We start from the raw sequence: 12991 nt of genomic DNA on the forward strand, positions 1-12991 counted from the left end.
CAATCATGGATTCTGGTGATTTTATTCTAATCAAATTATGAGTCTGCCCATTCCCTCTTAATGTTAACATATTGTCCATTTCTAACATTGCAACAACAGACAGATAATTCCTTACATCAGTCTCTAATAGTCCACTTTTTATCTTCCTATCAGTTATTTTTACAAGAATACTATCAAGCAGTGACAGTTATTCTGTCAGGCTTTACAATTAACGGATGAAAACTTAAACTAAACATAGCACTTACAAATTCTGCCATTGTCATATGATCATTAGACTTTAGCAAATCAGTGTTGAAGTCACTGTAAACCAAAATCAACCTTTTTTTTTTTTTTTTTAAATATCATATGTTTATTAAACATATATCATTTTTTAAATAAACAATAACAACACATAACAGATAAAAAAGCTTAGGCATGACAAGAAAATAAAAGTAAGTGGTAAGTACTATCGGGCAATATCTCCATCACCACCACTCCCCCTCCCCCAAAGTACAGATTTTACAGCAAACTGACATTAACATAGGCAGGCTAGGCCGGTGTAGGATATCCTAGTAATATGGAAGACGACAGAGTAGGTCCAATATATTTTAAGTATGGGTCCCAGACTTTATGGAAAGTGTCCACTGTTGAGTGAAGCATACATGTAATACATTCATTGGGAATAGAGTCCATAATAACATTGTGCCATGATTCTTTTGTTGGGGTGGGATGCCCCAAAAGAGCAGTGTGTTCTTACCTTGCGGTAAAGGTCAGTAATTTGAACAGTCTCTTATGTTTGCTGTTCATAATGTGAACATCTGGGCGACCTAGTACGAGGCACATAGGGGTCCAGCAGTATTGACTTCCCAAAAATAATGGGCAGTTCACGTACATGTCAAGTCAGTACCATTGTAGTTTTGCACATGACCAAAGACAATGCATATAATCACACGTTTTAGTGTTACATTTCCAACATAGTGTGCAGTTTGTTTTTGAGAACAGGTGTAATATGCACACAATGCACAATCCTAAACTGAGTACATTTAGCTTGATTACAAACAGAAATATGCATAGCATGGGTCCACACTTCCTGCCAGGCTGATTTGTCTATAGAGATGCCCAGGTCTCTCGCCCAGGCTTCTTTGGTGGCCTGGGAGGTTGGAGGTAGACTGGAAGTAAGTGCTTTATAGAAAACACTAATGCGTTTCCTAGATATCTGAGAAGACACGGTACTTTCCACAGATGAGGACAAAGCAGTGTCTTTTAAAACAAAGTGTCTGATTTAGAAGTATCTGAAAAACGCACTCTTTTGTAATCCATATCGCTGCTGTAACTGCTGAAAGGAGAGCAAAGTCTAACCAGCAAACAAGTCTCCCAGTTTTGCCAGCCCACAAGTATACCAAGTTTTGAATCCCCAGTAATGACAGCCTGGCAAGAAGTCTAGGCCATCCAAAACAGGAGTAAGAGGAGGTGTTAGGTGATCATGGCCCTCTGTGGTGCGAATGGACAGCCAAGCTTTCACTGTGCTTAAAGTAACAGGATTAGTACAGAGTTTCTTAATCATACCAGAATTATTCACTAACAGTACATTAAACAGGGGGCATATGGACTGAGATAATTCAATATCAAGCCAAATGGAGGCTGGATCTTGTTTAAGCCAGTCTTCTATCACCCGTAGGTGTGCTGCAAGCTGATATATTCTCACATTGGGAACATCTAAACCACCATCAGAACCAGCCATTTGAAGTTTTGTCATCTGTAGTCGGGGCTTCCTTTTGCACCAGATAAAGGCATCTAGCCAGCCTTCCAGCACCTTAATAATCTTGTTTGATAACAAAATAGGAATCATTTGCTGCAAGTATAGCAGTCTAGGTAGAATGGTTATTTTAATAAAAGCAATTCTACCCAGCCAGGAGAGGGGTAAGGGGGCCCAACAATCTAGGGTCTGTCTTTATGGCGTCCAGAAGACGAGGGAAGTTAGATTTATGCATCTGCTCATATGCTGGTGTTATATGCACTCTCAAGTAAATGAAACCAGAAGGGGACCAGCGAAAAGGAAAGGGCTCTGCCACGACTTGAACTGACGTCAACAACCCCAGTGGCATGGCCTTGGACTTTCCTAGATTGATTTTGTACCCTGAGAAGGTGCTGAATGAGGAGATTAATTTAGTCAGGCAGGTAATAGAGATTTCAGGATGAGATAAAAACAAAATTAATAAAAACATTTTTTTTGACACTTCAATTTTGTTGGCGCTACTTACTTGTTATTGTACTATTTACTTTTGGAGGAACAATTTCTTTAATAAAGTATAGAAGCTTTATTTTCCATTTGTGTTGTGATTGTTGGGTCTATTTTCCTTTTCACTAAACTATAAACAGGAATATAAGGCATTGCAATATCAGTAATTAAAGTAGGTATGGGTAGTGGAAACAAAAGTGTAAAATTAAAGCTATGCTGATGCACGTGCCCGCAACAGTGCTGTACGTCATGCCACCCCTGCACAAGTCAATGCTCCAGTTGGGCTCCAGTATTAAAAATTACAGGGGTGCCACTGAGTTACAAAACTTGATCTCATTTTAATTTGGTATGGAAAATTCCCAAGACAATGACAACCAATTATCTAGAAAGGACAAATACACTGAACAATTGCTATGATATGTCATGTAACAAGAATGCTGTCTAGCTGCATGGTTCAAAATATTTTCAAGATATAGTCAGAGGGATGAGTTTCAGCTATTATTGGCTTGACATAAACAGCAGCAATAGATTTGATTCCAATAGGCAGTGGAGACAACAGGCTCTCTTTTGAGGAAGAAAATGGGCATCTGCCAGTATACCATTGGTATTTAACTGCATCACAAAGGTGAGGCCAGCCCTGAAATATCGAAAGTCTTGTCTGTGAGTGAGCAAGTGACTGAGTGAAGTTACACTATTGGTCTTTGACTGTTGGTTGTAGGTGTTGCACATTTGACAGTTAAAATTGGTTAATACTGTCTATTTTTCATTTCATAGTCTGTTAAAGCATGATTTGTTTTCTCTCAGCAAAAGAGTGCCATGCTTTGAAAAAGGGGAGAAATCAAAAGATGTAGTGAACTTAATCTAGTCTTTAGGAAGAAATCAGGACTAGATGATTAAAACACAAGTTTTGCACCTTGATGTTCGGACTCTGCACAACCCTTCGCAGAAGATTACAATGAGGGACAAGTCAGATGACTGGGCATTACATTTCCTTCAGAATGTATTTGCAGTTTCAAATTACTTGTATATTACCTTAAATTCTAAGAGACCGGGCTGAACAGAAAATAAACTTTTTTTTCCCAGTAGCTGTACTAGTTGGTCTCTTATCTGCTATTTTACAAAATTCAGTGGTCAGGGCCAGGATTTTAACAAAAGCACATGGTGGGATTGTGCTACACTTGGTTATGTTTAGGCAACAAAAACACATGGCAACAAGTGCTGGGATGTCAAAAAAGCACATGCCTGGGATTTAACAAAAAAGACATAGATGGTTAGTATGAAAAAAATGGGACATGGTAAGGGGTAGAAAAAAAAACATTCAGATGGGACGCGAACACCAGACTTCCACATGACAGCGGAAGTCTGGTGTTCGCTAGCTAGAGAGCAAGTCTCACCCCAGTTTACAAATGGAAATATACTATTTAAAGCCTCATCAGGATGGGGGACAGGAATCACTGACTGCTGAGATATTCCTATCATTCAGTGAACTAGATTCCAGACCTCTTTGGGGGGATGTTTCAGGTCCCGTTTTCTCTTGATTTTTTTTTTTTTTACCCGTCTGACTTTGGACTTTCAACATTTCTTCACTTCATTACATTATAATCTTTGCTAAATCTTCTACACCTTTGTTTTCCTTGCTCAAAGCTATCACGTCCACACTTCTGACATTTTAATGTCTTAAAGGGGGCATTTTGTATGCCTTTACTTAGAAGTTCCTGAATCCCAGCGTTCATCATCTTTAACCCCGTGAAACCCGATTTCTCTTCTTTAACTGCTCAAAAACATGAGAAGACAGCAATGAGCAACTTTAGAAATGGCCCTTAAATTTGCAAGATGTTAGACAAAAGTTACAAGATGTAACATCAGTAACAATGAAATTACCCAAAAATATGTCCCCCAGAAAGTAAAAAGAAAAAAAGCATAAAAAAAGAATGATTGAAAACATAACAACATAAATATAAGCTAAGTACGTTTAAAATGCTTCAAATTTAATGTACCTATTTATTTTCTGTAAAAGATTTCTAACTATATAATTAGAACTTGACATTTCCATTATTATTTGAGAATCTTCAACTCTATTTATTTAGTAGGACATTTCTTGTCAAGTTGCTCACTGCATTTTTCCCCATTTATTTTTAAGTAATCAAACTAACTTGTTCAGATTTCAAAGGTTTAAATACTTGTCAAAACCGTCTAAACTCACAGCAAGTAAAATGATGACGATCCAGGTTCGTACAGATCGTACAGTTAAAGCCTACTATCTGGACCTGGAGGGCAGTTCCCTGGCCATTTACAGGACAAGCTAGTAACTTTAGTCCGGTGTCACAGCCTGGCTTTTAGGTTGGACAAAAGAAAAAAAAAGAAGAATTAAGTAAAAGTAATCAAAATCAGCGAATTGTATAAACAGAAACTGTACAGTCAGTGGTGTAGGGGTCAGTGATAGTATTCTGCAGGGGTGTTGTGCTGCAAAGATAAAGAGAGCAAAGGAGTGACGAGGAGGTCTGCCAGCCAAAGACTGACTGCTGGGGCTTTTATGTGCGTGGAGTACACCAGGCTCAGGTGTGGCCCATGATATTGTGTTGGCTCATCAGGTTTGCTGCCCTGCTATCAGAAAACAATCAGCAGTAGCAGAGGAACCCAACACAGAAACCTAGCAGAGGGACCATCACACCACATACGTTGATATACGTATATTACACATGACTCATTTGATTTCTGTATTTTAACCCTTTGAAAAATGAGCCCACTGGCTTGATATCTTTAAAAAAATAGTATAGTAGTAGTATAGTATAATTAAAAACAATAGAAGAAAAGAAAGCAATACACAGCGAGAAATGACCCAATATAAGCAAGATATAAATGTTATAAAAACAAAGTGTAATACAGAAATAACTATATTAAATATCTTTTTTTTCGGTAACCTAGTTTTAAATGTATAATTACAGAATTTTATATATAACTACTGAAAAATTTCCTCTTGATTTTTTATAATTTACCAAAGATGTTTTTTGAAGTTGTTACTTTTGCAGTACATTTTATGCTATATTGCTGATCACCTGTTTTTGAAAAACAAAAAAAAAATCGTACCAATCTTTTCTGCTTATAAATGTTTAAAAGCTTGTGAAATGTGTCAAAATGCAGCACAAAAGAACTGATGACAATTCAGGCTTTAAAGGGTTAACCCTTTGAACTCTGGTCCAACCTGCACTGGTAGTTTTGCTTATTGTGATGTAATTTCTTCAAATCTAAATCAGTAACCACAATAATAAAGTATTAAAGTTGTCATGAAAAAATAAAAAAGTGTACAAAACAGAAACACAAAACATATTGATCCAACGATTTTTTAAATGTACTATAGATTCATGAACAAAATATTTCTGAACATTCAGTGGGTTAATTGAATGTATATTAGTTTTTGAAAATATGCTCATTTTTATGAGCAGGGTGCAAAAAGGTGCTGTGATGGACTCATCGTTCATTCCTCTGGTTCAACTGCCTTTTTGCACAGCAGGTAATGTATCATAATAACGTCATTACGAGCATACAGTGCAGGAAGCCTTTGCTTTCTACCACAAAAAAGTATATTCTAGCTGTTATGTTTTTTTTTATCTTAGATCAATTTATACATGATCACCCTTGGCCGCTGTAATTCTGGCAAAATATTACAGGAAGGAATAGAACATTGAAAGTTGGAGCAAACCTCAAAGAAAGGATTGTGACAGAGGGGAAAAGTTTTTCCAAATAATGAAATGCAGATCCTAATCGCCATATCGGCAAACTAGGCAGTTGAGGGAGCATAAAGTTTATTGCCTAGAGCAGCAAAAGTGCATGCTCCAGCCCTGGCAATATGGGTAACAATAAGGCAAAGGGAATGACATGAGAGCAAAATAATGAAAAGTACCATAAATTCCTAAATGAAAGTAAGGGAGGCCTTGGATGTGATTCTGTCAGGCCCTGGAAAATATCAAAAGAACTTAGATCTGTGAGATAGGTGACGTGGTGCACGCCAATCTTTGATAATTTGTAAGTAGCTAAGCAACAAACTACTAAAGAATAAAAAGCTTGCTGCATATTGGAGTTGGGGTATTTTAGCAGTTTTTAAACACAGAAATCAAATGAGTCATATATCAATGGATGTGATTAATGAGTCTTCCACAGATAGTGATAAAGATAACACTGAGGCAAAAGCAACTACTAAGAGCATTTCAGTATTCAAGACTTGCTGGATAAAGGACTTAAAGTAATCAAGCCGCCTTAGCACAAAAGGATTTAATGTAAGTCTAAATGACATTCATCAGTTTTTTTAACCAATCTTTCTTGACTTGTTAGTGTTTTTATGGTCCATGTGGTCAATGTGACGTAAACACTGCTCTTACCGCTGAAATTTTGTGGCGGATCTAGTGCAACCCTACATTCACACATCTAACCACCCTTTTGAGGGCATATGTAGGACAAGAGAACATCAATCATATTCTTAATAATGGGAAATGGTGGGTGGATGCTGTGTGGCAGGTGGTGGGCAGCAACTATCTCCCAGGCATCAACCAGACGAACATTGAGTCCTTTGAACATGCCCCTGAGCACCTTATAATGCTGCAGCGAGTACCAGTCACTGAAGGCTAGTGACACATCAAGTGACAAATCTCTTGGGTTCCCTGTGCGGATGACGACCAGCGTGCCCGGAGCCCTGTCTAGCAGCCGGACCACCGCCCTGCGAATGCTCTGCAGCCGCCGGATGTAGACCTCAATGGGGAAAGGGGTAAAGTGAGCCCAGATTCCAAAAACTACAACAGTGTTGGGGCCTCCTTTTAAGCCATCTATTTCATTGGCAATGTAACGCAGCTCCATGGTAGGTACTGTCCAAGAACGGATAGGCGGACCATGGCAGCGGAACGTCACCATGATTTTGTTTGCATAGTCCAAGGAGATGAAAGGTCCGACTTTCTGCAAGCTGTGCAGTTCAAACTTCTTAAGATCTAAAAGTACAACAGAGGGAACAGATAAAGCTGCAGTGTGAACAAAATCAAACTGTCACCAGAAACCCCTGCAGATCAGCTACCTGGTAGTGTTGCATTGAGGAATTCAAACCACTGCCTGATGGTGGAGTCTCCATACATGTGGACCACCTTGCCTTTTAGGCACTGAGTGATGGCAGAGGAGGAGTTGAACTGGCGGACTGCGGTGCCTTTTAGTGCTCGCCATACATCTTGGTAGTAATAGCCAAAAGGACCAGATGTGACATTGTTGCTCTTCACTTCTGGTAGACCTGAGAGGAAGTTTAAGGATAAAGGTGGGGTTATTTTATGCTTTTTTATTAAATACAAATCCCATTAAAAGACCAAAGACCAGGCCTCTTTCTAACCTGCTTAATCTGTGGCACTCTGCCTGAGTTTAGTTAGTTCCAAATATATGTTGATGGAGTCATCTTAAGAGCAGGAAAACTGGTGTGGTTGTGTCCGTTTCTGATGAAAGAATAACAACAGACACCCATCAATGTACCCAGAACAGAGAGCTTGTTATTATTGTGCACACGCCTATTTCCGTATGTCTTACAGGTCTTGACGTCAGTGTAAGAACACACCTTGACAACATCTTGGGCCAAGAGTTAACACTATAATATTAAAATATAATATATATATATATTTCTTTGTACATTAAATGTGTCACCAATGTGTCATAATTTTTTTCTTTGTTATTTCTGAAAACAACTTGACAAGTTTTTTTTTTATTTATTTATTTTTTTTAACCCATGTGTAGCAACTTTGTTGGACTTTTTCAGCAATGTATTGGTACACATTTGGTGTAGTAGTGACCATCATTAGAGTGTATGTAGAAATGTATTGAAATATAAAACAGTGCCCACATCCTTTGTGATGACATGACATGTGAGCATGCCAGATTATTTCTAAACTCCTTTTTATTTCATCCAACTATAATCTCTTTCTTCATTGTGTTAGTTTTAGTTGTCGGAGAGCGAGATGTAACCAGAATCTCAGTTTTTGTCTGTGTTTGAAGGCTGGGTGAATTCAGCAGGAAATGTAAGAAGAGTGTGTAACAGGAACTATGTAACAGTTGTACTTATTGTCCCATTCACAGGAAAGCACATCTGTGTCTCAGTGTATAAAAAGCTAAGCAGAATCACGCCTGGAAGCATTTTTGGGGTGTTTCAACTTGGAGAGCTTCTTGCGGCGTTGTTTTGACTTATTTTTTGTGGCGTTGGCAGCAGTTTTTAATGTTCTTAAATTTTTAATATTCTATTAATATTTCCTCTTTTAGTTCTATTTGACTGTATTACACAGAGGAAATTTGTTGACTTTGGGTTAAATAGAAGGTGTAAGACTGTACTGAAAGAAAGATTCTCTGATTTTCCATCGCCTGCCAACCAGCCTTGGTCCTCTTCTTTGCTTCAAGGTAGGGCCGCTCTCCCCCTGGAAACCTACACGCTTGGACCTTTAGGCATCCCCTCTGGTTACAGAGGAAAAAGCTTGAGTATTTTTGGAGCAGAGTGACTCAAAATTAAGGGTGATTGTATTTGTGTCAGTAACAGAAAGAGATGGGTACAATAGGGAAGTCTCAATCATTCGATTCACCTAATGTTCATCAATGTGCGACACTCACAGAATACTATTCCTATATTTTGCAGCCAGAGTGTTGTATCTATTTTTTTTTCTTTTCCAAAATGGCAACCGGAAAGATCACGCTGTGGTCCCTCAAGGAGGTGCAAACGTTCCTCACCTTGCTGGCTGACGAGCATATCAAGCGAGTGTGAATCTGTGTGTATGCATAGTTTAAATAACGGGGGAGCTATGGGGAGCTCAGCTCCCCTGAAAGCCTCCCTTGAAACATTCAGGGGGAGCTCTAAACAATTGTTTACTTTTGTGTCATAGATTATATATTTTCTACACATAAAGGTTCCTGAAATAAAAAAATGAAGTAATATGTCAGTATTGTTTGTTCAGTGGCTCATTACATTCCATTTCTGAATATCTGTCTCCACTGTTTAACATATGTGTCTATCTCTGCTGCGGCCTTCTGTATGTGAAGCAAAAATTCCTACATTTACGTAGACATCTGAACTCCTCACATTCCACCATAAGGGACAGAGAGAGAGGAAATGTTACTGGTGGCTGTTGCGGCGGTAGGAGTGATAATGTTTTACCTTCGTCTTTTGGTAACACGGTGACACTGGCAGGTCCTGAAGCCTGAATGTAGACTTTTAAGTTGACACCACTGAAGAAAAGCATACACCATAAAATATCTTAAACACACTTCAACATGAACAATATAAATAAAACAAAGGAGGACAAAAATCTGAAAAATTTAATTGAGTTACAGCTAGAAATATGAAGCACTAATATGGGAAACTAGTTCTTTCAACATTGCACAAAACTTAGCTTCAAAAGGCATTTTGTAAGATAAAGCTGCACTAATATATATATTTTCATTTTCAAAGTGCTAGATGTTGTTTGCAGTGCTAAACAATTATCACCTGAGTTTGCACTTCCACTCAGGTCTACTGACTGTTATAGCATCTTTCAGTATATTTTCTTAATGGAAGCCAACTAGTGGGATTCAGACAGATCAGTTTGATTTGTATTTTCTTACACTGTGAACATCTTACATTTAATCCTCACTGCCTGTAGTTAGAAACCTCTGGAACTTCCCAACAAAGAGACATATAGGTAACAAACAATGTATGAATGCAAGTCATTCCGGTCCCTCTGCTCCCTCACCTCTGAAAAAGCTTCTCCTCGTTCGAATTGATATTGTGTGTGAATGTTTCCCTGGCGTGGTTGATCCTGGTGTTGCAGCTCAGATTCTTTGGCTTGTAGCAGAACCAAGGCTCGCCTGTACGGAGGTCAGTGTAATTGCACATTGGCTGGGTTGGACGTAGGCACACATTACAGATGGTAGTTTCAGAGAGTGAGCCTGAACGGAAGAGGCTCTTGAAAGAAACTCTGTCAGGTTGTTCACTGTTCAGCCTTTCCAGCACTGGGATAGCTTCACTAGGGTGAACCAGCGTCACCTGATCAGAAAGAGAACCAGAGTTTTTATTAACAAAGTGAACACAACTAAAAACAAGTACAAGAGAAAAGTCTTGTGAACTGTCTCTGAGATGATTAAACACTTTAAGTAAAAACACATATAACATGATAGCTTCACCTCAACCTGCGCTCCTCCTTCCCAGATTAAAGAAAACACAGCAGAGTAGCTCCCATTGAGATGATCCACCACTTGTCCAGCCACACCTGCACCAAGATCCATGTTGTGCAGCCTCACAAGTAAAAAGTCCCCCCCGAACTTCTTGGGACGGCCTTGGAAGTCTGACATTTTTATCATGACCTCCAGCTGATCCCCTACACGCCACTGTCCTCCTCCCCTCCTTGGGAGAATGGTGAAGGTGCTGTGAGCTGGATCACTGGTCTGCTCCACAAGAAGAGGATCTGGCAAAAATGGAGTTTTAGGCCAAATGATGGAGTCTAAAAGGAGGCGTTCCTCCACAGTGTCCTCAGGAGACAGTGGCTGGAAGGTGCAGAGGCCGTGATGCATGTTGGGATCATTGGAAACTTTATGCTGAAACGGGACGGTGCTCTCGAAAAAGGGTGACAGAGTAACATTAAATAAACACACTGAAAATAAGTTAAGTAAACAGAGAATAACATTTTTCAAGCCAAAAACACAAAATAGCTGAATAAGCACTATCGATCTGTTCACTGCAGGGACACTGACCCATATAATAAAATTGCAGTTTCACAAGATGTTCCAATTTCAATACTTTGTATGTGTGTGTTTAAAGTCTTGTTGAAATTCATGATTTCAGATATTTCTTGTCATTTGCCCAGAATCACTCTCGAGTCTGTCTCACGCCTGATGGTGTGACATCACAGAGGAAGATTTGCATTGCCAAAATATGCATTGAATTTTGTTGCACACAAATTGGATTGAACCATGTTAAATATACAAAACATCAGGAACTCTGAGTCATTTTGCAAACTTCACTGATGGGGAAAATAGAGGTAAAGGCCATTAAACTTATTTGTGTTTATGTCTTTTTTTATTTAATTTATTTATTTCATCTAAATAAGTAGATGCAATTGTGAAGCCTCCCAAGATAGGGCAAAGAAAATGCCCCAGCAATATCTTGCAATATATCAATAGTGGGGGGCAGTGCATGTCTGCTGTTTTGATCTGTGAGTGTCTGTTCAGCATGAGCATGTGTTACTTTGCACTCTCCTCATTAGCTACAGGACTTTAACTTCCTGCAAATTAGTGCGACTTCCTGTTGGGTTTAGGATATGGCAGAATTTTTTGTACGTCTTAGCATGTTACATATGCTTCCCAGTTGTGCAAAGTGTCATGACTTTTTGAACATCAAAAATGCAATTAATGCATCAGTGCAAATAATTTGCGCTGATAATAATTCCTTTAGTTTCAATAGGGTCTTAGATGCTTAGGCCCTAACAACTGAAACATAACTGCAATAACTGCATAAAACAGCCATATATATATATATATATATATATATATAGTTAGAAGACAGGAACTATAAAATAATGTCAGTCTTATCCTTTATCTAGAAGAGCTGCTGCTATTGGCAAATAATTATGTAGGACTGACAGAGAATATAACGGTTTACTCAAATTGCATGAATTTGCAATGAAGAATATGGATGTTATTGTGCATCAAAACACAGATGTGAAATATCCTAAAAACTTGACTGACATTAAATATTTTAAAGTTTCCATTCAAGCAAAACCAAGTTCTCACCTTCAGTGCCATGTGATCTAGGACAAGGATGAAGACAGCCACAGCCAAAAAGAGAAAGATGATGCTGTAGTCTCTTCTTGTACAAGCTCGGTCCATCATGGTGTTTTTCTGTGGCTGCAGCACAGCACTGTGACCACTTCCTCTGGTATTGAATCAAAAAATAAAAACAAAAAAAAATATTTCCTAAAACTTAAACACAATTCTGAAATCCTCTACAAAAACAGACATATATACTGACATATATCCAGTCATACATTAAATTCCTCTGATTGATCAAAAATCAACAAAAAACAAAACCAAAGACAGGGACTTGGGCACAGAAACAATAAATGAAACAGGCTTTTATGCAAAATGAGTACTTTTACTTTTGTAACTTGAGGTATATTTTGATGCTTATACTTTTGTTCTTTTACTTGCATTTGAATGAACTGACTCTGTAACTTCTAATCAATGAAGTATAACTTAAGTCAAAAAAGTGTAATCAAGTACAATATTACTCCCTGAAATGTAATGGAGCAGAAGGATGAAGTAACATAAAATGGTCAAAGTAAAAGTAAAATATAAGTACCTCAAAAGTTTATACATGTGTATTAGAAAAGTTAACATTTCATTTTTACAATGTCTGTAAAATGACACTTTAAAAACACTTTGTTTGAGCATATATATACATCATGTGTCTTACCTTAGCAGAGATTAATTTGAGGAGACCACAGTAATGAAATCTTAGTTTGTTCTGTTTGACTTCCTGGTAATGAATGGGGGTGGAGACTACAGACGAGACTGTGGCATGAAGCAGCGTCACAGCTAAGACAGACAAGAGTATCTGGTCTGGCTGACACCTTGTCATCCTGATCACTCCCATGTGACTAAAGAGCTGCAGGATGAGTTCCTCTTACATGCATAACTGTTAATTAAAAAAAATAAATAAATCTTTTTTTTATGTAGAATGACAAATTCCCGATGAAAAACAATTGTTTTAACTAAACAACCAGGCACTTTGTTAGT

At 38.2% G+C, this 12991-nt stretch overlaps 1 protein-coding gene across 2 annotated transcripts; it reads right to left on the reverse strand.

Annotated features, from left to right (window-relative positions):
• Window positions 1-333: 333 nt before the first annotated feature.
• Window positions 334-12760, reverse strand: LOC121961522 (NXPE family member 3-like). 2 transcript variants are annotated; one of them, XM_042511543.2, is made up of 7 exons: window positions 12669-12760; window positions 11987-12128; window positions 10382-10810; window positions 9952-10244; window positions 9378-9448; window positions 7278-7484; window positions 335-7194 (listed from the first exon to the last, which is right to left on the reverse strand). In XM_042511543.2, the coding sequence occupies exons 2-7, from the start codon at window positions 12083-12085 to the stop codon at window positions 6641-6643; spliced, it is 1653 nt and encodes a 550-aa protein (XP_042367477.2). In that variant the 5' UTR covers window positions 12086-12128; window positions 12669-12760; the 3' UTR covers window positions 335-6640. The 2 variants fall into 2 exon arrangements, with proteins under 2 accessions (XP_042367478.2, XP_042367477.2); XM_042511544.2 differs by lacking the exon at window positions 12669-12760 and having other exon boundaries at window positions 334-7194; window positions 10382-10808; window positions 11987-12125.
• Between the last annotated feature and the right edge of the window lie 231 nt (window positions 12761-12991).

Source organism: Plectropomus leopardus, chromosome 22, assembly GCF_026936395.1.
Source record: "Plectropomus leopardus strain MGB_pleo_1.0 chromosome 22, ASM2693639v1, whole genome shotgun sequence".
NCBI lineage: Eukaryota > Metazoa > Chordata > Actinopteri > Perciformes > Serranidae > Plectropomus > Plectropomus leopardus.